Raw genomic sequence first — 20,727 nt, forward strand, 5'->3', positions numbered from 1 at the left:
TAGTATTTCAAACTGTACAGTCACCAGAAGTACACAGTTATCAAAAACGCACACACTTCACTTGGCATCTCCAGCACCTTCAGCTTTCTGTGCCTAGAAGAAAAAGAGACAAATTAATGCAACATGTAGATTTTGAAACTACCTTTGTCCACATCCCACCTATAGCCATCATTTTGCTCCCAGGCCAAAGTTCAGGTTTCAGGTACTTAGACACTGAGACTCAGCATTTCTTTTGAGAATGAAATTACTAGGTAACTCTGTGAAGTCACCTCCCCTCCTGGCCCTACTGTAAAATTGGGGAAGGGGGGGCATGCCAGGGTTAGAAGATCTGTGGTTACTCCTAGCAGTGCCCTTTTGGGATGGCAGAGACTTCAAGAATCCAAGATTTAAGTTAACAGGAAAACCATAAGCAAACTCTGGACCACAGGGTACTTTTGGAATGATGTAGATATAAGGGCAATAAAGTCTTTGAGATTAGCAACTGACTGGACAGACTTAACACAAAGAGAAACAATTAGCCGTACCTGGTCTGTTTTGGCATCTCCGTTTTCTGCAGGGTTATTCCCCTCCTTGCCAGCGTCAGCTTTTCCCTTTTCCCTTTGGGTACCTTCTCTCCTTTCTTTGCAGGGGGCTTTTTAGGCCTGGGCTCTGGCTTTGGAGGAGCAGGTTTAGCAGACAACCTCGCGGATCTTCTCTGTGGCTGTTAAAAATAATGAGAAAGTCAGAACTAGGACAAAAGAAATCACTTGAACAAAACAAAAATAAAAATCGTGGTGTCAATTTGCTCTGGACTACAGTAAGTGAAGAGAGCTTATTTAGGTAAAAATCAGAACTAGGGTTATGGTTAATTCCCACCGAATGAGTCCTGTGGTCTTTACTAGTCCAAGGTGTGTATGACCCTTAAAGAGAATAAATAAGACTTACTTCGTCCTTTGCCTTGGCTTTATCCCCTTTAGCATCCCCTTCAGCCTATAAAAAACAAAAGACTGCAGCTTTTGAGGTAGTTAGAGTTCCCTCAGCTTAACAGAATCCCAATGAAAAGAAAGTTAAGGGAGTCGTCCACACAACTTTCTAGGGCATGTACGAATGAACAGTTTTCAGCATGCCCAGCCCCGATGCAAACAACCGGAGTGCGCAGGAAGCTGTAAAGCCTTACTCATATGTTTCAGCCCAGTACGCGCACGGGAGACCGGGTGTCGAGAACCCCGGCGGCCCGGCTAAGCCGGAGCGAGGCCGGAGAGGGCGGCCAGCGCCCGCGCCACCGTGCCAGGCAGGAGCAACAGCTGCAGATGGTGCAAACCCCTCCGGAGGCGGAGCCGAGCGCCGTTGCCATGGCAGCTGTCGAGGGCGGGAGCGGGAAGGCGCGCGCAGCCGGCGAAACTCGTGGGCGGCGGCGCGCCTCTCGTGCGCGGGGAACGTGGGCGGGCAGGGGCGGGGCCACACAAGGCAAAGACCCGCCCGGCGGGGAAGCGGCCCCGCCTCCTCACGGCGGCGGTTTTTTGGCGGCAGCGCGTTCCCCCGCCCGCCAACCCCGAGTGCCGCCTTCCCGCCCTTTCGGGTTTGAATTGCCCGCCCGCAGGGAGGGGAGGGAAGGGGGCCTGGCGATGGGGGAGGGGGCACGGGGTGGGCGCGTCGAGCCCGAGGGGAGCGGGATAAACAGCCGCCAACATGGCTCCTCCCGCCGCGGCCGCCGCTCCTCCAATATGGCCTCTGGCGCCCGCGGGCAGCCGAGCCGCGCAGGATTAGCCTGAGGCAGCCCGACACCGCCTGGAGCCCCCGCGCCTAGCGGCTGCGCTTGCTTCAGCCCGGCGCCGATTCTCGTGTCCATGAGTCGAGGCGGCGGCGGCGGCAGCAGCAGCGGTAGTGGCGGCGGCCCAGCGCCTGGGGCCCTCGCGCCACGTACCTTTCTCTTGGGCATGGTGGCGACAGCGGCGGGACGTAGGCGCTGGACGCGGGGATGCAGCGGCGCGTGGGCTTGGGTCGGTCCGGGGGTCGTTCTCGCCTCCTCTTCTTCACACTGCTCGGGCTCCGGGGGGTTTATAAAGTTTTTATAGCGCTGGGAGCCCCGGACCGGTTAGAACCGGATTTCACCTCCCGCCGCCGCTCATTGGCCCAGCTGGGGTCACGTGGGCGGGGTTTAAACTCACCTCCTCTGGAGGGAGTGAGGAGGGGGGTGTGGGGGGGAGGGCGCGCGAGACGGCGGTGCGCGGAGGGGGTGGGGGCGCAGTGGGGGAGGCGCGCATCGAAGGCAATAAATGAGGGGTGCGCAAGTCGGCGGGCTCTGGCTTCCGGCTCCCGCCAAGACCTAGCTTTTGCAAACTACCAAGTTCCTTCCACCTTATGCAACCGAGCTACCCACTTCTTCAAGCCATGCGACACTCCGGGCGCATCTCAGCGGCTCTCCTTCCGGCTCCCTCCGGGGGCCCCAGAAGAGGGGTTTGCGAGGCCTGGCCACACCGCCCTGCTCCACTGGAAGCGGGAGAAAGCGCACGCCTTGAGGCACAGGCTGCGGTTCCCAGGGCCCAGGCTGACACCGAAGTGGGAAAAGAGCGGGGAAGCCAGCTTGGCGCACCCGGACGTGCATCCTTCCGAGCTGACACTCTGGGGAAACCTTTCGTGCACCTCACCTGGAAGGCGGCCCACTCGAGGTGGGGCAGGGGTTCGAGGGGGAGACTTCCCTCGCAGAGGTGCCTTTCGGGTGCTGTGGGGCAGGTAGGAGCTGTCCTTTCAGCACCCATGGCGCAGCCGCCACCCCAAATACTATGGAAGCCCCTCTGCCCAACGCCTGTCGGATGGCTCTCTTAAGTCCCTGTACCCCCAGACTTCAGGACCCTCTACAGAATGATGTAGAGCGGCCTCCAAGAAGGCATACCGGCGCTCATTCCCCGCTACGCTCTAGCCGTCTCAGAGACATCTAGCCCAGCTGCCCCCACCCGATGTAGCCACCTAGCCTGGGCGCTGCAGACACAGCTGGCGAAATCCCTCCTTCCGCACTGTCAAGCTGGCTGCCTTTCACTTGCGCGAGGAAAACGAGGGTGGAGGAAAGCGCCCGGGGATTAGGAAACAGGTGTTGTGATGGCAAAAGGGCTCTTCCAGTGCCCTCCAGCCCAAAGCCAGGGGTCCTGGCGCTAGCCAAGCGCACCTGAGGGAGGGCAGGCAACTGCAGCAGCAAACAAGGCGTTCTTCCGTGGCAGTTAGCAAACAAGTTTTACATCTAAGAATCTTAAAAATTCTATTTGAGACCCAGGAGAACACAATAGCATAAATGCCCTCAAATGGGGGTTTGGCTTACAGGTGGGAAGACACTTACATGGATCCCACCTGGTTTGTTAAGGGAAGGGTTGAAGCTGGTTTGTACAAATTATACTGGTACAAAGCAACCACAACGAGTTCAAGTCAACCTAATATTTTGCAACCCCTGCTTCTGGATGACAATGGCCTCTCTGCCTCTGCTTTCCACTCTTACAGCGCCTCCTGGGGCAGCTCTTCTCTACTCCACCCTGTGCACCTTTCCCAGAATACAGGACCTCAGGCCAAAGATACCAGCCTCAATAATCACCTCTACTGCACCTCAATCATATTAGGGAAAGTCAGACACAGAAAGGAGAAAGGATTCAATAGCCACACTCACAGGGCAGATTCCATTTGCTGCCTCCAGCCCTCATTCCCGCCTTAATTGTAGGGCTCTGCATTACAGCCGCATAATTCATGCCTCCCTAATTAAGGCTGTCAAGAGCCCCATTGTAAAGCTGGAAAATGTACAGCACCTGCTCTCCAGGAACCCTGTGCCAGGGATTGGTAGTGGGGAGCACCAGGTGTGCAGGAGGGGTTTGCCAAAGGGTGCACTGATTGGCTTCTCAATCGCAGTGTCTGGCATTTATACTTGATTCTGGAAGCAGGGATGATGGCTAAGGGGTCTCTAACACGAGGTATCCAGGCACAGAAAAGGGAGGGGGATCTGGGGTATAGGAAAGTTAAGGGTCTAAAAAGTAGGCTCTTAACATTGCTTGCAAGATTCCACCCCTCCCCTAGAGGGAGATGCTGGGGAAACAGCTTCCGGAAAGTAAAATGGGAAGACTGAAGGCAGCAGCGTCTGGTTGGTGTTAGGCTGGTACTTGCTGCTGTGGGGCACCTGAAGCTGAGTTGCTCAGGCAGACAGCTCTTCAAAGGCACTAATCCTCTCAGCAGCTCTGCAGCAAGGCCTGACAGGGAGGTAAGGGAAAGGACACAGCCTTGACCCTCACAAGCAGAGAGGGCCTGGAACAAGCTTTGCCATGCTGAGAACAAATCGTCTCGGAGCCTACTGAGGGAGCCAGGTCAAAAAGCTGAGAGAAACCTTGAAGACTGGAGGTGGGAATCAGAGTTGGAGATGGTTGAAGGCAGGAGGCAGAGTCAGTTGAAGAAGTGCTTGGTTCTGCTCAACCCTGACGTGTTACAGGGAAGGCTTGTGCTGGATTAGAGTCACCAGGGCCTACAGGTCCTTCTGTTACCCTGTACCATGGAGGGGGCCAGTCTCACTTGGGAATGGAGCCTGGTCCTATGCCCCGCAAGAGGAGAAAAGCTTGTGTGGGCTGAGTCGACAATAGGTAATTGGATTGTAATCACCCGCCTGGCTTTCACGAACCACTGGGGGCGCCGAGCCTTTCAGTGAGCAATCAGTACTGCATGGTGGGAGGGGGTAGAGATTCAATAGCAAATCCCAGGTGGAGAGCCAAGGGGAGGAGCAGCAGATGGGCAAATTTTCTTTCTGTCTCTCCCTCCTGTTTCTTCCTTGCCCAAATAACTGGCTGCCTATTAGTTATTTACCAGCAGATCCAAGGTAGAGCCCAATCTTTTGTGAAAGTTGAGTGGAAGGCTAAGATGGATGGGTAAAGGGCTATGGTTTTGGGGAGCCCTCTTCCCTGAAATTGTGTGTTGAAGGATGTGCTGGTGGAAAGAGAAAGTGCATCTAGGAGCACAGGCAGTTGATGAGTTGGTATCCCCTGCTTTCCAAACTGATGACCAGAGCTGGGTTTAGTGTACTTGTGGGAGATCTCACCCTCAATCCTCCCCAGGGGCCACTGTCCCAGGCAACCCAAAGGTATCCATGGCCAGCAGACCTGGTTGGGGGTGGGGGGACTCCCCTGACAAGCAAAGGGAACACAATTCATTATCAGGAGGGAGGTGCCTTTCACCAAGAAAAGAAAGGGGAGTGGGGCCTTGGAGCAGAGGGCAGGGCAAAGTGGCAGGTGGCCAGCTTCCCTCAGGCTGATGCAGTGCCCAGACGTGCCAGCCAGTCAGCTCTCTTGAGTTCCAAGGCCTGCAGGAAGCCTTGGACTCGCTCTTCCCGTCTGGCTGAGAGTTTGTGCAAGCGTGTCCGTCGGAGTTGGGCGTCCCCACTGGCCTGGAGCCCCTCTTGCAGCAGCTGCTCTGTCACTGCCGCCTGGTCCCTCTCCAGCTGCTGCCACTTCCGCTCCTCTGCATACATGTCTCGGGCCTTCTGCTAGAGAAAAATGGGGATTGGGGTGTGGAAATCATTTTTAGGTGTGGGTGGAACTGGGATGGAGGAGGTAGGAGGTGGGGCACAGGGTGGGCCAAGTGAAGTGGAACAGTGGCGCTTGTGTACCAGATTTGGAAAGGCTTGGGAGTAGGTGTGCGGTGGGTGGCACCCATGTTGTACAGGCAGGGCAGTGGCAGTTCTGGGTCCATCTTGGCTTGTTTTGTGTGGAAACATCTGTATTTCTTAAATCTTGTGCAGGTTTGCACTTGGAAGTGAAGAAGGCAAATATGGGTCTGACTTCTGATCCCCACACCAACTAGCTCTGTGACTTTGGGCAAATCCTCTCCTAACCTCATTTCTTCATCTGTAAAGTGGGGGTTGTGCCTACCTTGAAGAGTGATTTTAAGGATTAGAGATAATATATGCAAAATCCTCTCTAGCATGTTAGCAGGCTCTCAGAAACAGCAATTTTAAAGTTGTTATTGTCTATTCTCTGCTGCAAGGAAAGTCCTATTCCTGTCTGGGGAATACCTATCGGGTCACTTCCTTTGGTCTCTGAGGGTACCGCCCTCCCAACTCCTTAAGTTATTTTTCAGGGATGAGCTCTAGACTTGCCTCCTGTATGGAGGCCAGCCTGATTCTTCCAGCAAATGACCCTCCTATGAACATTCTGAGAAGCAATTTCAACTCTCTTAAGCCACTTATTGCATTCTGCCTAGTAGAACAGGCGTCAGTGTCCATAGTCCACTTTTTCTGTTAGAAAATAAGCCCTTGAAGTCTTGGTAGAGCCTCCAGGGATCCTGGAACCAGCCCTGACACCTGGTGGTGATCATACTCCCTGGTAGCACTTCTCATACCTGTGTGTGTCTCCAGACAAACTATAAACTCCTTGAGGGCAGAGACTATGTTTTTTCCTCTCTGGCACTTGGGGTGCCCTGCACATGTGAAACACTCAGTTGACTGACCACGTAATGCCAGGAGGGGAGGGAGGATGCTCCTGACATAGGAGAGGGGAAGATCCCTTTGGAGCAGAACCAGGGCCTGCTGTGCCTTGCTGATGCTCTCTGTTCCCGCCAGGGCCTTTGTGCCAGAGCTGCCCCTACCAAACCTATTCCATGTGTGAGAAACTGTTTCCATGACCTTTACCCACATTCTACCTTATATTATGGTAACTCGTGTACGTCTTTGTCCTAATCAGCCTGTAAGCACCTTGACTGCTGTCTTCATCGTGTAAAGAATATCTTGCATGTGCACAAGCACTTCATCTCGTCTCATTTGACCCTCACAGTGGAGCTGTGAGGGAGGTCCTTTCTGTGGGAGACAGACACGGAGGTTCAGAGCAGGGAAGTGATTTGCTAAGCTCTCTCAGCAATAAAGGTTTATTGCATTAATAAGGATGACAAATGAGAATTCTGGAATATCCCCCCTCTAGGCTCTTGAATGATCACAGGCATTCAAGGGTACTTCTCTTCCGCTATTATGATGAGTCACACATGTAGCTATGAAGGCTACGGGCTTGAGCAGTTGCTGCTAAGGCTCTCCATCTTGCTGGAAAGGCTTCTTCCTGGCCTTGGTTAGAAGGAACCCTGGGTCCTATGTACAGGACTTTGTTGGGGGTATGGAGATGCACAGGACACAGTCCCAGCAATCCAGGTGCTTACAGGCTGATTAAGACACAGTCATGGACACAAAGTACAAGAATACAACATAGGATGTGGTGAGGGTCATCAGGGAAGCAAGAGGAAGGGCTGGGCAAGCTCAGAGGAGAAAGCAATTGTGGTTGATGGTCAAGGAGCAGTGAGACCTCATGGACAGAATTTGAGCTGGCTTTTGACCAATGGGGAGGATTTGGACAGAGGAAGGGCATATGGATTGGGAATAATGGGCAAAGAGGCACAAAACTGAAGAGGTTGCTCAGGCCAGAGTGAGTCCACGTGGAATACTGGGGTTTGAGAAATTCTTGTCCAAAGGACTCTAAGTCTACTTCTTAATCTGCAAAACGGGGTTAATTGTACCCACCTCACTGGGTCCTTTCAGGAAAATGAGATAATGAATGCCCAGCCTAGTGCCTGACTGTTAACTGTGGGCTGGTCTTCTATTATCACTGCTGTGGCCAGGGCTAAGTAGGCCAAGTTCTGGCAGGATGGAAAGGATGGGGGGCACCCAGCCACAGAGGGAGGAAACACGGAGCTGGTTAAAGACACTTTGAGAGGTACAGGATTTGTCCAAATGGCGGCCCCAGACTGAGTGCCAGCAATAGAGGCTGTGGCCCAGGCAAAGGTGGGCTCCTATTTGCCAGGAATCAGTGGTTCATTGTTAGGATGACAGAGTTGGGAGAGCTCGTAAAGGCCATCTGCTCCAGCCTCCTCATTTTATAGACAAGGACACTGAGGCCAAGATGGGAGGCACTTGGCCTCAGTCACACAGCTGGTTGAAGTTCCCTTGGCTTCTCCACTAAGATGGCTTAATGAGAGGACAATGGGAAATATATCTTATGCATATGTGTAAGCTGTACTTTCTAGGGATGGAGCGGAGAAGCTGGTGACCTGCATCTGGATACCTGTCTGTCCAGCCCCTACATGGTCTAGATATACCCTTCCAATCTCAGAGGTGTTCTAAGTTCTCAGGTACTCATCCTTGGAAAATTCAAGCTAACAGAAGTCCTAAAGGTCAACTTCTCTCTTCCTGACCACATGTCTATTATACTTTACTTGAATAATGACCAATCTGTACAGATCTAATATAATCTTGGTGCAAGGGCTCCAAGATGCTAACTTTGAGAAATGTAGCTCTTACCTATTAATCTAAACTCCTCCTGGGCATTGAGCCTCTCTGGTCCTGTTCTCTCCTTGGTAAAATCAGGGAACAAGATGTAATAGCTCCTCCAGTACTTAAATCCTCAAGTACTCTATCACTTCACTGGAGAGAGGCTGCAGGTCCTGGGCTTCAAAACATTTATTAGCCAATGAAAAGTCTTCCCCTAAGCCGGCATGCCCAGGTGAGTAGCATGGAAATGCATTTCTGAGGGCTGCCCTCAGGCACAGAGAACACCTCCTACCAGAGATATGATGTTCCAAAGCACCCCCAGAGTCTCCCTGCTTGGGGAGCTACACTGGGGACAGGATGAGCAGGGTGCTTTTCCAGAGACAGAAGTCTGATGAAAGGCCCAGAGGCGCACATATAGTAACACCATGGGCCACCATTCTCTGAAAATGAACTCTGTTCCAGGCACCACACTCATCACTTCACATATGTTAGCTTACTGAATCCTTATCACAAACCTGCAAGGTAGGTATTATAATCGTTACTCCTCTCATTTTATAGAAGAGGAAAATGATACTCTGAGGGGTGGAGTAACTGTACAGTCAGTCACCCAGCTAAGTAGGCGTTGCCATGATTCAAAGTCAGGAGTTTCTGAGACTAACTCAAGCTTTAACTTCTGAAGAGAACAGAGTGACTGCCTGCAGAGCACTAGAAATACAATGGTTGATCCAGCCCGGTTTAAACTGTGACAAATCCATCGAAGGAAGCTTAGTAGGAACATGTGTCTTCTCCCTCTCTAATATCATCCTTGGAGATTACATGGACAAACTCTTTTTACTTAGCTCTGTCAATGACCTCTCACGACCTACCATCCATGCAACTTGTAACCAAGGATCAGTTCCTCTGCACTGCCATCCTTGCCTGGCCTGATTCCTATCTGTCCCTGCCTCCTTGCTGACCTGTCCTACTGTATCCTAGTCAAGATCTCCCTTTGCCAGCCTCTAAGACTGGCTGGGTGACCATCTGTAGACTGTCATGGTCCCTTCAGATAACAAGGTCTTATAGGTGAGTCCCTGCTTCCCTTAGCATCCACCAGCTGCCTTCCTCCAGTAAGCTACTCTAGGTCCAGAGCCTCACCCCTGCTCTCTGCCCTGGCTTCCTGGAGAGAACGAGGACACACTGGTCTGGGCCTAGGGACAGAACAGCTCAGATTTTGACAATGGGAATCTGGGTGATGGAGTGAGAGCACAGAACAGAAGTAGGAAACTGAAGGTGTGAGATTAAGGGACTGTGAAGAGTCTCATTTGGCTACAATACAGGGTATGTAAAAGGAAGATGTGAGAAAAAGCTGGAGAGATCAATTTGGTCTGAGGACAGACTAAGGAGGATGTTGTTAGTCTGGATTTTCTCAGTGCTTCTGCAAAGGTGGTAAGATTTCTAGAAACAGAGCTTTGATGGCTCATGGGTACAGAAAGCTTGGCCAGGACCCCCAAGGGGCTCTGTTGGAAAAGGCTTCAGGTAGTCAATATCTGTTATAATTCTGGTTTCCTCATGGGGTCAATAATAGTATTATCTACCTTATAGCACTTCATAGAATCTACGTAATGGCTGCCTGACATTGATAAGAACTCAATAAATGTTTGCAATTACAATTCACAGATACAAAACAGAATTTCTTAATAGTTATCCTCAAACACATCCCATCCCATCCCAGGAAACAGCAGAACCCCCCACCCAATTGCCCAGGCCACAGCTTATATGTCTTTGTTCCTAATAATGTTAATATTTATGTATTTATTTGCTTTATCTTACAAGAAACATAAAGAGTTTCAGAATTAAATTATCAACATTGCCACTAAAAATAAACCTCTTAGGTAATGTTTAAGTTGGCTTTCTAGTTTGAGTTATCCTGAGAAGAGATTCTACTCAAGATGAATAGTCAGAGAACTGTGTTCAGGTACCTGGAATTAGTTCTTTCCTCTGGGGGGTTATGTCATCACCTTGATATAGTTAAGTTTCATTTGTTTCTGTTTTCACATTTGTTTTTACTCCCATCTTCAGTCATCCCCTCCCTACTGCCACCACCCTACCTGGAGGCACATCTTCTCTCATCTGAACTACTTCAGGAGTTCTGTCCCTTGGCTTTGGCTCCTGCCTTCTAAAAATCCTGAGTGATTTTTGCAAAATGCAAATCAGATCCTGTCATTCCCTCATTAAAGTCCTTCAGCTTTTTTACCAGGTCCAGAAGGCCTGGAATGATCAGAAGCCTGACTCCTACTCCTGCCTCATCTCATGCCTTCTCCCTCAGGCTCACTGGCCTCTATTTTTGTTCTTCCAAGACCCAAACTTTTTTCTTTTTGAGACAGGGTCTTGCTGTGTCACCCAGGCTAGAGTGCAGTGGCACGATCACAGCCAACTGTAACCTCCAACTCCTGGGCTCAAGAGATCCTCCCACCTCAGCCTCATGAGTAGCTGGGACTACAGGCACATGCTACCATGCATGGCTAATTTTTCTAGTTTTTGTAGAGATGGGGTCTGGGTCTCACTCTCGCTCAGGCTGGTCTCAAACTGCTGCCTCAAGCAATCCTCCCACCTCCGCCGCTCAAAGTGCTAGGATTACAGGCATGAACTACCATGCCCAGTCCCAAATTTAACCTCAGCACTCTCTTCATAACCTTCTAGCACATCACTCTGTGTATTCTTCATTACCTTATTACAATCAGAAATTATATATAGGTTTACTTGTTTATTTCTGTCTCAAGTAAGAATAGAAGCTTCATGAGACAGCGATCTTGCCTGGTTGGCTAACTGCTCACTCTTCTGTGTCTAATACAGTGCCTGATGCACACTAGGTATTCAATAAATATTTCTGGGATGAATGAAACTTCAGTTAACTCCTCTGACAACTATGTGCAAAATATCTGAGAAATATGAAATTACTGTAAAACATTTCTGAGCAGCCAAATTAGAGATAAGAATATCCATACACAAAAACTCATGCACCAAGCTCCTCTGGGCTTCATACAGAGCCAATTTACTCTCTTTTTATAAACATATTTCTAATGAGCTTGACTAACTGGTTTCCTTGCCTATTGCTGATTTAAAGCAGTAAATAGGAAGAGAAGAGAAGGAGGGATACTGTCAAAATTAGCCATTGACAGCAGTAGGAAGTGAAAGAGGGAGGACACAGAAAAATATACGAGAAATCCCAAAGCCAGGTATTTTAGGATCATCTAGCTTAGAGCAAACAGCCCTGCTCTTCAAGGGCATTGCTATACAGTGAAGTGCTTAAAGATGATGGTTACCATTATCATCACCATTAGAACGTGATTATTCTAATCATCATTATTAGCAAGGCTGTGGAATATAGTAGGTGTCAATGAATTATATATAGGATACATTTCAGAAAGTTTTGCATCAAAAAAGGGTATAAAACAGTTTTAGTTTTTAGAGACAGCTTTGGTCATGTGGAAAAATCTGACATTCATTCCTCACTGACAGTGGATAATTGAGGCTTTGCTGCTTTTTGTTTCACTTGTCCTAAACTTCCTCATATTCTGAGACTTAATGATCAAACACATGATCAAATCTTTGCGACTTGACTGACTTACATAAAGAGTTCTGGACTTGGGATTCATGCACAGATTTCAGGGGTTATGTGAACACCCTGCAAGTATTCTGTGTGTTTCAGTGATAAGTGCAATTCTACAAGAAAGCCCACGTGTTTGAGTGATCTGCAGTTTTTCTAGAGAGATGGTCTGTGGCTTTCATTAGATTCTCTAAAGGGACCCTAACACCAAGGAGACTGAGAAGCCCTGACTTACATCATTATTTCTTCCTGGCCATTATCTCTCCAGACTCAAGCAGCAATACCAGCTCTGATTTTAAAATTCAGGTTCCTAGTTCTGTGGCCTTAGAACAGTCCCTTAGTCTTTCTACCCGTTTCCAAATCTGAAAAATGGGGATGCCAAACCTGCTGGGTTGTTGGATTAAATAAGAAAACTTACATGAAATCACCTAAGTGCCATAGTAGATACTCAATATGTTAGCCACCATCCCCCACACTACGGTTATTATTAAGAGTCCTAATCAAACACAGGTGACTGCCTGCTAATGAAACCTGTTTCAAGATTTGGTGATCAAAACTAAAAGTAGAATTTCAAGTCTTGGCACAACAGTTTTACAAAACGGAAACACAATGTTATTTTGTTCTTAATCCCTTCTGGAAAGGGCTTGGGATTGTGTATACCTCCACTGCTACAATCTTTTATTAGGCTAATACTTTCAGGGAATAATGGCCAATCTCTCTGAGAAGACTGTTCCTGGGTCTTTAAGAGATAAAAGACATTTGGCTTGAATCCCACTCTTATCTCTTTTTTTTTTTTTTTTTTGAGACAGAGTCTCACTGTGTTGCCCAGGGTAGAGTGCCATGGCGTCAGCCTAGCTCACAGCAACCTCAAACTCCTGGGCTCAAGCAATCCTTCTGCCTCAGCCTCCCAGGTAGCTGGGACTACAGGCATACGCCACCATGCCCGGCTAATTTTTTCTATATATTTTTAGTTGTCCAATTAATTTCTTTCTATTTTTAGTAGAGACGGGGTCTCGCTCTTGCTCAGGCTGGTTTCGAACTCCTGAGCTCAAACCATCCGCCTGCCTCGGCCTCCCAGAGTGCTAGGATTACAGGCGTGAGCCACCACGCCCGGCCCCACTCTTATCTCTTATTATGTGTCCTTGACTAAATCATTTTTCTTCTTTGTGCTCATTTGCATAAGGGGGCTAATAAGACCTCTTCATTGGGTTCTTGGGAGCATTAAATGAGATGGTGCATGTAAAATATTTGCAGTGCCTGACACACAGTAAATACTCAGTGGTATTTACTAAGTGGTAGCTACTATCATCATCATCCTCAACATGCTTGGTATATGGTAAGGTGGTCAATCTGTGCTAACCTTTTCTTTCATCCCACCCAGTCAGGCCAGCCCTGAACTCTTACCTGGAGTGCACTATGGTTCATCTGGAACTGCAGAATGGCCTCGAAGAGGTTCCAAAATGTGTATTCTGGCCACAAAACAGGTTGGAACACCAGGCAAGAGTGGGACGTCTGGGAAAGGTAGGGAAGGAAGAGAGTATGGTTTAGTAACATGTTGCTGGGCCGCATCACTGGTCAGTTCTCCAAAGAAGGAGCAGGCTGAGCAGGACCCAGAAGCCCAGAGATGAGATGGCACAGGTGCTCTGAGCTATAGCTGGGACTGATTCACTCACTAATAGGGGGAGGGGTCAATTGAGGCAGCTAGATCATCTGCCTGTGGCAAAGCAGAATTAAAACAAGACTAGATCAACATTTCCACCAGGATTCTTCTACGAGCCAATTTTAGGATTATGAAATAACATCTGGATTACGTTATTGGCTCTTGGCCCTTAGAGGTCATCTGGGAGACATATTGCCTGATAAAAGTCAGCAATGAACAAAATGGTAGCTGCCATTGTTATTTTAAGTAGCAGCAGTATGGCACAGTTGTTAAGAGCATGGGCTCTGGAGAAAGACTGCCTGGCTTTGAATTCTGGTTCTAACCATTTACCGTCTATTTGAACCGAGGTAAGTTATTTAACCTCTTTGGGCCTCAGTTTCCTCAAATGTAAAACTGAGTAGTAAGAATACCTAATTTTTAGGGTACTATGAAAATGAAATGAGATAATGTACATAAAGTAGAGCACAGAGCCCAGTGAAGATTTTTGACTGCCACTGCTTGATTATCTTCAGTGGTAAGGAATTCAGTGCCTCATGGGGAATAACTCTAGTTGCTGGATAGCTTGTTACACTAAACCCAAGTCACCTTCCCTGCAACTTCTACGAAGTTCCCAGGTATTTTCCCTAGAACAAATTTGTTTCTTCTTCTAAGTGACAGTCTTTCAAATATTTGAAGGCTAGATCAGAGATACCTGTTATTTGTACCCAAGGTTGTAATGACTTGTTCAGAGTTTGTCTTTACCAACAAACCCCAATTTTCAAGATAGCAGGGATCATTTGACTTGGTCATTGCTGTATTTCCGGCATAAAGAAGGCACTCAATAACTTTTTCTGAGAGAATACACCGTTACCTGCTTCCCTTTGCCAGACCCCTATCCTTTGCTTGTAAGACATGAGATTCCTTGCTACTTAGGTTGGCCTCTTACAGTTAAGTCCGCTAGTTTACCAACGTACTCTTTTAAAACTCAGGGCCTAGAAGTAAACTTCCCAAACATGATCTGAGCAGCAGAGTGGGCCACAGAACCAACAAGGATACATTATACATCTTTCAATGCGGCCAAAGACTGAAAATACCTTCAGTAAGCTAACTGTGAGTTCACTTTTAAGACTGTGGTCTGGCCAGGCGTGGTGGTGCTCACCTGTAATCCTAGCCCTCTGGGAGGCCAAGGTGGGAGAATGGCTTGAGCTCAGGAGTTCAAGACCAGCCTGAGCAAGGGTGAGACCCCATCTCTACTAAAAATAGAAAAATTAGCCAGGCATCATGGTGTGCACCTGTAGTTTCAGCTACTTGGGAGGCTGAGGCAGGAAGACTGCCCAGGGGTTTGAGATTGCAGTGACCTACAGTGACACCACTGCATTCTACCTGGGGTGATAGAGTGAGACTCTGTCTCAGAAAAAGACTGTGGTCCATTGCAATTTCTGGAGCTTTATCATGTGAGTTACCTCCATACTGAGTCTCTCCTTCCAACCTCTCCTAGAAAAAGGACATCCCCCAGTCATGTGCCATCCAGGGACAAACTTAATAGGGGATGGAGATTTTCAAGCAAAAACAAACTTAATTGGATATGAGCTTTTTGGGGACCACCTATGCTGGGGTAACTGAGCTGACAGGCAATGGCAAACCCCTGAGAGAGAGTCTGAAGGTATTTTACATCCCTCATAGACCATGCTTGCATAGATGTGGCCCTTTATGCTGAAGGGGAGACACTAGTAACCGCAAGGCAAAGTTCTAACCCAGAGGTGCTAGAGTACCTGGCAAATTACCAAGGCAGAAGTCCCATTCCTTGAACAGGGGCACAAGTGAAGTTTTCACTACGGTTGGATAACCTTGACTTTCCTTCTAGGTTGGACACATTCCACTTTCAAGAGCAAGAACCACATAGGTTCCCAAAGTCAGGGACAGGTGGGGAAAGGATAGCAAATGTTACTGGGCACAGCCTGGAGATACTTTTCCAGATTGTAGTTTCTCCCCCCAAGTTCTCTGGTCACAGAAAGGCTGGGAGTGGGGATGAACCACTCTCAACCATTCTGTGGGTACAGTGAGAATTTTCAGCCTGACACAAACATAATGGTACATGGAAACTACCTACCTGCCAGAGCAAGAAGTCACTCAGTCGCACTTCTCCAGATGTCCGTATCAAGATATCAGGATGAGGAGAGTGGTTGGTATAGAGGCACTTATCGAGCAGAGACTCAGAGATATCGCTAAGGTGAACAGGAGAGACAAAAAGAAGCACATGTCTCTTTCTGTAGTATCCTCGTGGTGAACTTCCACACATAAGGCTTCCCAGTTTATAAAACACCGTCAAATACACTAGCCAGTACTATATGATACACAGAAGGCCCTCAACAAAAAATTGCTAAATTAACAAATGATTTTAAATCTTCACAACTGCGTAAGACATCTCTATCCTCATTATAAATAAGGAAACTGAGGCTCAGAGAAGATGAATAATTTGCCAATAGTCATTTATTTAGCCTCAGACCTAAAACCAGATGCACCCACTAGAATATGTGTTATCCTTCACTTAAAACATCTTGTTTTTGGCTAGGCGCAGTGGCTCACACCTGTAATCCTAGCACTCTGGGAGGCTGAGGCGGGAGGATCCCTTGAGCTCAGGAGTTTGAGACCAGCCTAAGCAAGACCGAGACCTTATCTCTACCAAAAAATAGAAAAAATCAGCCAGGCAAGGTGATGTGCACCTGTAGTCCCAGCTACTTGGGAGGCTGAGGCAGGAAGATCACTTGAGCCCAGGAGTTTGAGGTTGTAGTGAGTTATGATGACACCACTGCATTCTAGCTGGAGTGACAGAGCAAGACTCTGTCTCAATTTTAAAAATGCTATATCCTAGGACCCAGCAATTTCATGAAATACCATGTAACTGCTTGGTTTTTTTTAAAAGATAAATCTAAATGCACTGATTTGGATATATGTCCAATGTCTAATGTTAAATTAAAAAGGCAAGTTTTGTTTTGGTTTTTTTTTTTTTGAGACAGAGTCTCACTCTTTTGCCCGGGCTGGAGTGAGTGCCATGGCGTCAGCCTAGCTCACAGCAACCTCAAACTCCTGGGCTCAAGCAATCCTTCTGCCTCAGCCTCCCAAGTAGCTGGGACTACAGGCATGCACTACCATGCCCAGCTAATTTTTTCTATATATTTTTAGTTGTCCAATTAATTTCTTTCTATTTTTAGTAGAGACTGGGTCTCGCTCTTGCTCAGGCTGGTTTCAAACTCCTGAGCTCAAACAATCCGCCTGCCTCAGCCTCCCAGAGTGCTAGGATTACAGGCGTGAGCCACCGTGCTCGGCCAAAAAGGCAAGTTTTGAGCTTCATGTTAGTGACACACAAAAAAAGGGCAAGTTTCTGAAAATATACAATGTAAAAAATACAGAAACACACAAACCACACCTGTGTCTAAGAAGACACACATTATACTATTAACAGTGGGTTGGGTAAGAAGGAAGGAAGGAAAGATTATTTCTTTTTATTTTATGTGGCTTGTTATTGTTAGAATTTATTATAAAGAGCATTGTCTTTTTTTTTTTTTTAGAGATCAGGTCTCACTGTCGCCCAGGTTGGAGTGCAGTGGCACATTCATAGCTCGCTGCAGCCTCAAACTCCTGGGCTCAAGGATCCCCCTGCTTCAGCCTCCTGCGTAGCTGGGACTACTGGTGCGTGTCACCACGCCCAGCTAATTTTTTTATTTTTTGTAGAGACAGGGTCTTGCTGTGTTGCCCAGGCTGGTCTCGAACTCCTGGCCCCCCACCTAGGTCTCCCATAGTGTGGGATTATAGGGGTGAGCTATCAACCCAGCCATAAAGAATGTTTTTAAAACCTTAAGTTACATGGACCCTCAAACACTGAAAAAAATCCACATTACTCAGAATTTTAAATAAACAGTAAAATGATCAGTTCTCCTGTGTTTGATAAGAGCTATTAATGCTTTTCCAAGCAGGCAGATATCAGAGAGGAGACAGAATTGAGGAAAACAGGCAACTGAAGTTTTACTTTAGTAAAACTTCCAGCCCATGGGAAGAAGGTATTTGAAAGGCTGGTGTATGCTGCTCCAAGAATACCATTTACTTGTCCTACCAATTACCCAGAAGCAGAATCTGGAATCTCCAAATGGCTAAGAGTTGTATCTCGGAAAGGGTCCAGAAGACAAAATTTCTTGGTAAGAACATGTTTCTGGGCACATAGTCAAGAAAGTAGAAAGATCTGGGTTGAGTGTTCAAAATTAGACTCTACATTTATTAGTTGTGCGCCTTTGGGCAAGTTACTTCATCTCTCTGTCATCTTATTGCAAACCACAGAGGGAGCTTTACTTTCTGTCTCATCACAAAGGAAACAGTATGATTATGACTGGGCATGAGGAAGGGCTCTGGTTCAGAATTCCTTGGTAATCTGAAAGTCTTGTCTCAGCAGCTCTTAATTCTCATGCTCTTAATTCTCTAATTAAGGTATGTGAGACCCTGTACAAGCCACATAATTTCTCAGTTGTTACCTTTGAAATGGGCCCATTTATCCTACCTACCTAATAGGTTATTGTCAGAGTCAAAGGAAATGAAAAGATAGATTTGAGTGTACTTTGGGAACTATAAAGTGCTATATAAATAAAGAATAATAATAAACATTATTTCCAGTCCCACCATCTTGCTGTGTGACTTCAGATACCCACTTAATCTGAGTTTCAAATGTGTCTCCAAAGAGTTTGTCCTACCTACTTCAGGCAGTGGGCAGAATTCTTATGGAAAAGAAGGACGGTCTAAGTGGGGAAAGATAAAACTGACAAAATCAAAATGGAACATCTATAGACTTCGGCCAAGAAAATTCTACCACTAAAGGGAGTGGTGGGTTAAAGCTGTCTACATAAAGACGTTTCAGAAATAATTTATATTAAATAACAGTAAAATACCAGTTTTTACCTATAAAATTAGAATAGTTTACATTAAAGAATCTTGGTAATCCTGGCAAGAGTAAGGTGAAATAAGCACCTTCAGGCCCAGATCCTGAAGAAATGATCTAAAATGCACATAAAAGTTCGAAATTTCATTGTGGCATTATTTGTAATAATGAAAAACTGGAAACAGCCTACATATCCAACAAATAGAAGAATGGTTAAGTAAATTAAGGCAAGATATACTTTGCAGCCATTAAAAATGATAAGAATTACTAAAATCATGGGACATGGAAAAGTACTCATAACATTAAGTGAAAAAAGAATGATTAAGATTATAAACTGTTTACAGTGTGATTTCATAATGTTATAAATATTTACGTCATAATTGAATTTGTATTTTCAAAAGATGACTCTGGCTACACTCCCAACCATACTCGATCACTTCTTTTGTCAGTACTAGTTCTGTGTACTGCATATCCATTACTGTAGTACACAACACAATGGATTACTTATTTGTGTACAGGAATTAAACTGAGAGCTTCCTGAGAGCAAGCCCCTTGAAACATTCATCTGTTATCCTGTTCTTCCAGCACAGGACATACCTGGCACAGAGAAAGACTCAATACATGTTTGAATAAATAAATGAATTAATTATTGAAAGTACATCTCAGAAATAAATACATACTGGCTTTCTGAAGGTAAGGAGCTTATATGCTAAAAAATTCTTTGACAAGGTACTTTCAAACAACCTAGAACCCAAACATAAGGTAACAGAAATTGTTACAACTTGATGGGAAAGACCAGCACAGTTAATTAAATACACACACACACAGAGCTGGAAAAAATTACTTAAAATTTTACCGGAGTGTTGCTGAGGGTGGGATCCTGGGAGATTTAAATTTCCATTTTTATATGTCTTGTATTTTGTAAATTTTCTCTAATAAACATCTATGACTTTTATAATTATAGAAGTATGTGTGCATGGGGGAGGTTGTAGTCTTTGTTAAAAAAGTAGTATTTCTGTTTGGGATAATAAAAATAGTTCTGCAAATAGTGGTGATGGTTTACACGACACTGTGAATATACTTGATGCCACTAAATAGTACACTTAATGGTTACAATAGCAAACTCTATGTTATGTATATTTTACCACAATTTTTTTAAAAGGTAGAACATCTTGGCTGGGTGTGGTAGCTCACACCTATAATCTCAGCACTTTGGGAGGCCAAGGTGGGAGGATCTCTTGAGCTCAGGAGTTTGAGACCAGCCTGAGCAAGACTGAGACTCTGTCTCTACTAAAAATAGAAAAACTTAGATGGGCATGGTGGCATGTGCCTGTAGTCCCAATTACTCAGGAGCCTGAGGCAGGAAGATCACTTGAGCCCAGGAGTTTGAGGTTACAGTGAGCTATGATGACACCACTGCACTCTAGTTGAGGCGACAGAGCAAGACTCTATCTCAAGAAACAAAAAACAAACAAACAAAAAAACAAACACAAGTGTTCAAGGTAGATGGACAGGAGCTAGAATCCAGGTTGTTCTGCCTAGTAACTTATGTGACTTTCAGAAGGTCCATTACCCTTTTAAAACCTTAACTTGTCTTACAGAATGAAGCAAACAGTCATTAACATATATGAGAATTAAATAAGACTATGCATGATAAACTCTTAGCCTAGTACCTGCCTAATAATAAGGTCCAGTAATATTGGCTGTTATTAATTTTTATTTTTATACTGCCTAATTGTTCATGTCAACCTTCCTATGAGACAGTGAGTATATCATAGTGAACGACAGCACAGGTTGAAATCCTGGCCCCAGGGTTTGCCAACTACGTGAACTTTGACAAGTTACTTTACCTGTTCTCAGTATTCTCATCTGTAAAATAGGCATAAAAACAGTATCTACCTTACAGGGTCTAAGGATTAAATGCATGTAGAATATTTAGTAAATGCCTGGCACAGAGTAAATGTTCAGTAAATGTTAGGAATTCTTACTATTAACACTATTGTTTGATAAAGAAGACAGAGGCCTACAGGGGGTTAAGTGACCTATTCAAGGATACTCAATAGAATAGAGTTATTAACTATCCTTCAGGCTCAACCTAATTTCTTCTTCTGTAATTCCAGACTCACGAAACAATCTGATTTCTTTAATTTCTAAAAAAAAAAAAAAAAGTATACCCCAGAAGAAAGAAAAATGAGGAGGTGGATGGTGGTGATGAGAGATCAGGAAAATTCCAGCTATTAGAAGTGTAGATATAGGCCGAGCGCGGTGGCTCACGCCTGTAATCCTAGCACTCTGGGAGGCCGAGGCAGGCGGATTGTTTGAGCTCAGGAGTT

General features: G+C 46.3%; 2 protein-coding genes across 2 annotated transcripts in view; both read right to left on the reverse strand.

Annotated features, from left to right (window-relative positions):
- LOC105811695 (non-histone chromosomal protein HMG-17-like) lies at positions 1–2,118 on the reverse strand. Its single transcript, XM_012645962.1, is given in 5 exon segments — positions 1–93; positions 525–595; positions 598–700; positions 925–969; positions 1,904–2,118. Coding segments are annotated over 5 exon segments (270 nt in total). The 5' UTR covers positions 1,919–2,118; the 3' UTR covers positions 1–57.
- A 1,101-nt stretch (positions 2,119–3,219) lies between these two features.
- The window catches only part of DHDDS (dehydrodolichyl diphosphate synthase), a 35,776-nt gene continuing 18,268 nt past the window's right edge, over positions 3,220–20,727 (reverse strand). Inside the window, exons 5-7 of the mRNA XM_012645908.1 lie at positions 15,581–15,695; positions 13,236–13,343; positions 3,220–5,479 (exon numbers count right to left, since the gene is read on the reverse strand). Of these exons, the coding sequence (XP_012501362.1) occupies positions 5,243–5,479; positions 13,236–13,343; positions 15,581–15,695 (460 nt within the window). The 3' untranslated portion in view covers positions 3,220–5,242. The remainder of the gene's footprint in view (positions 5,480–13,235; positions 13,344–15,580; positions 15,696–20,727) is intronic.

This window comes from Propithecus coquereli, unplaced genomic scaffold (genome assembly GCF_000956105.1).
Source record: "Propithecus coquereli isolate 6110/MARCELLA unplaced genomic scaffold, Pcoq_1.0 Scaffold239, whole genome shotgun sequence".
NCBI classification, from domain to species: Eukaryota; Metazoa; Chordata; class Mammalia; order Primates; family Indriidae; genus Propithecus; species Propithecus coquereli.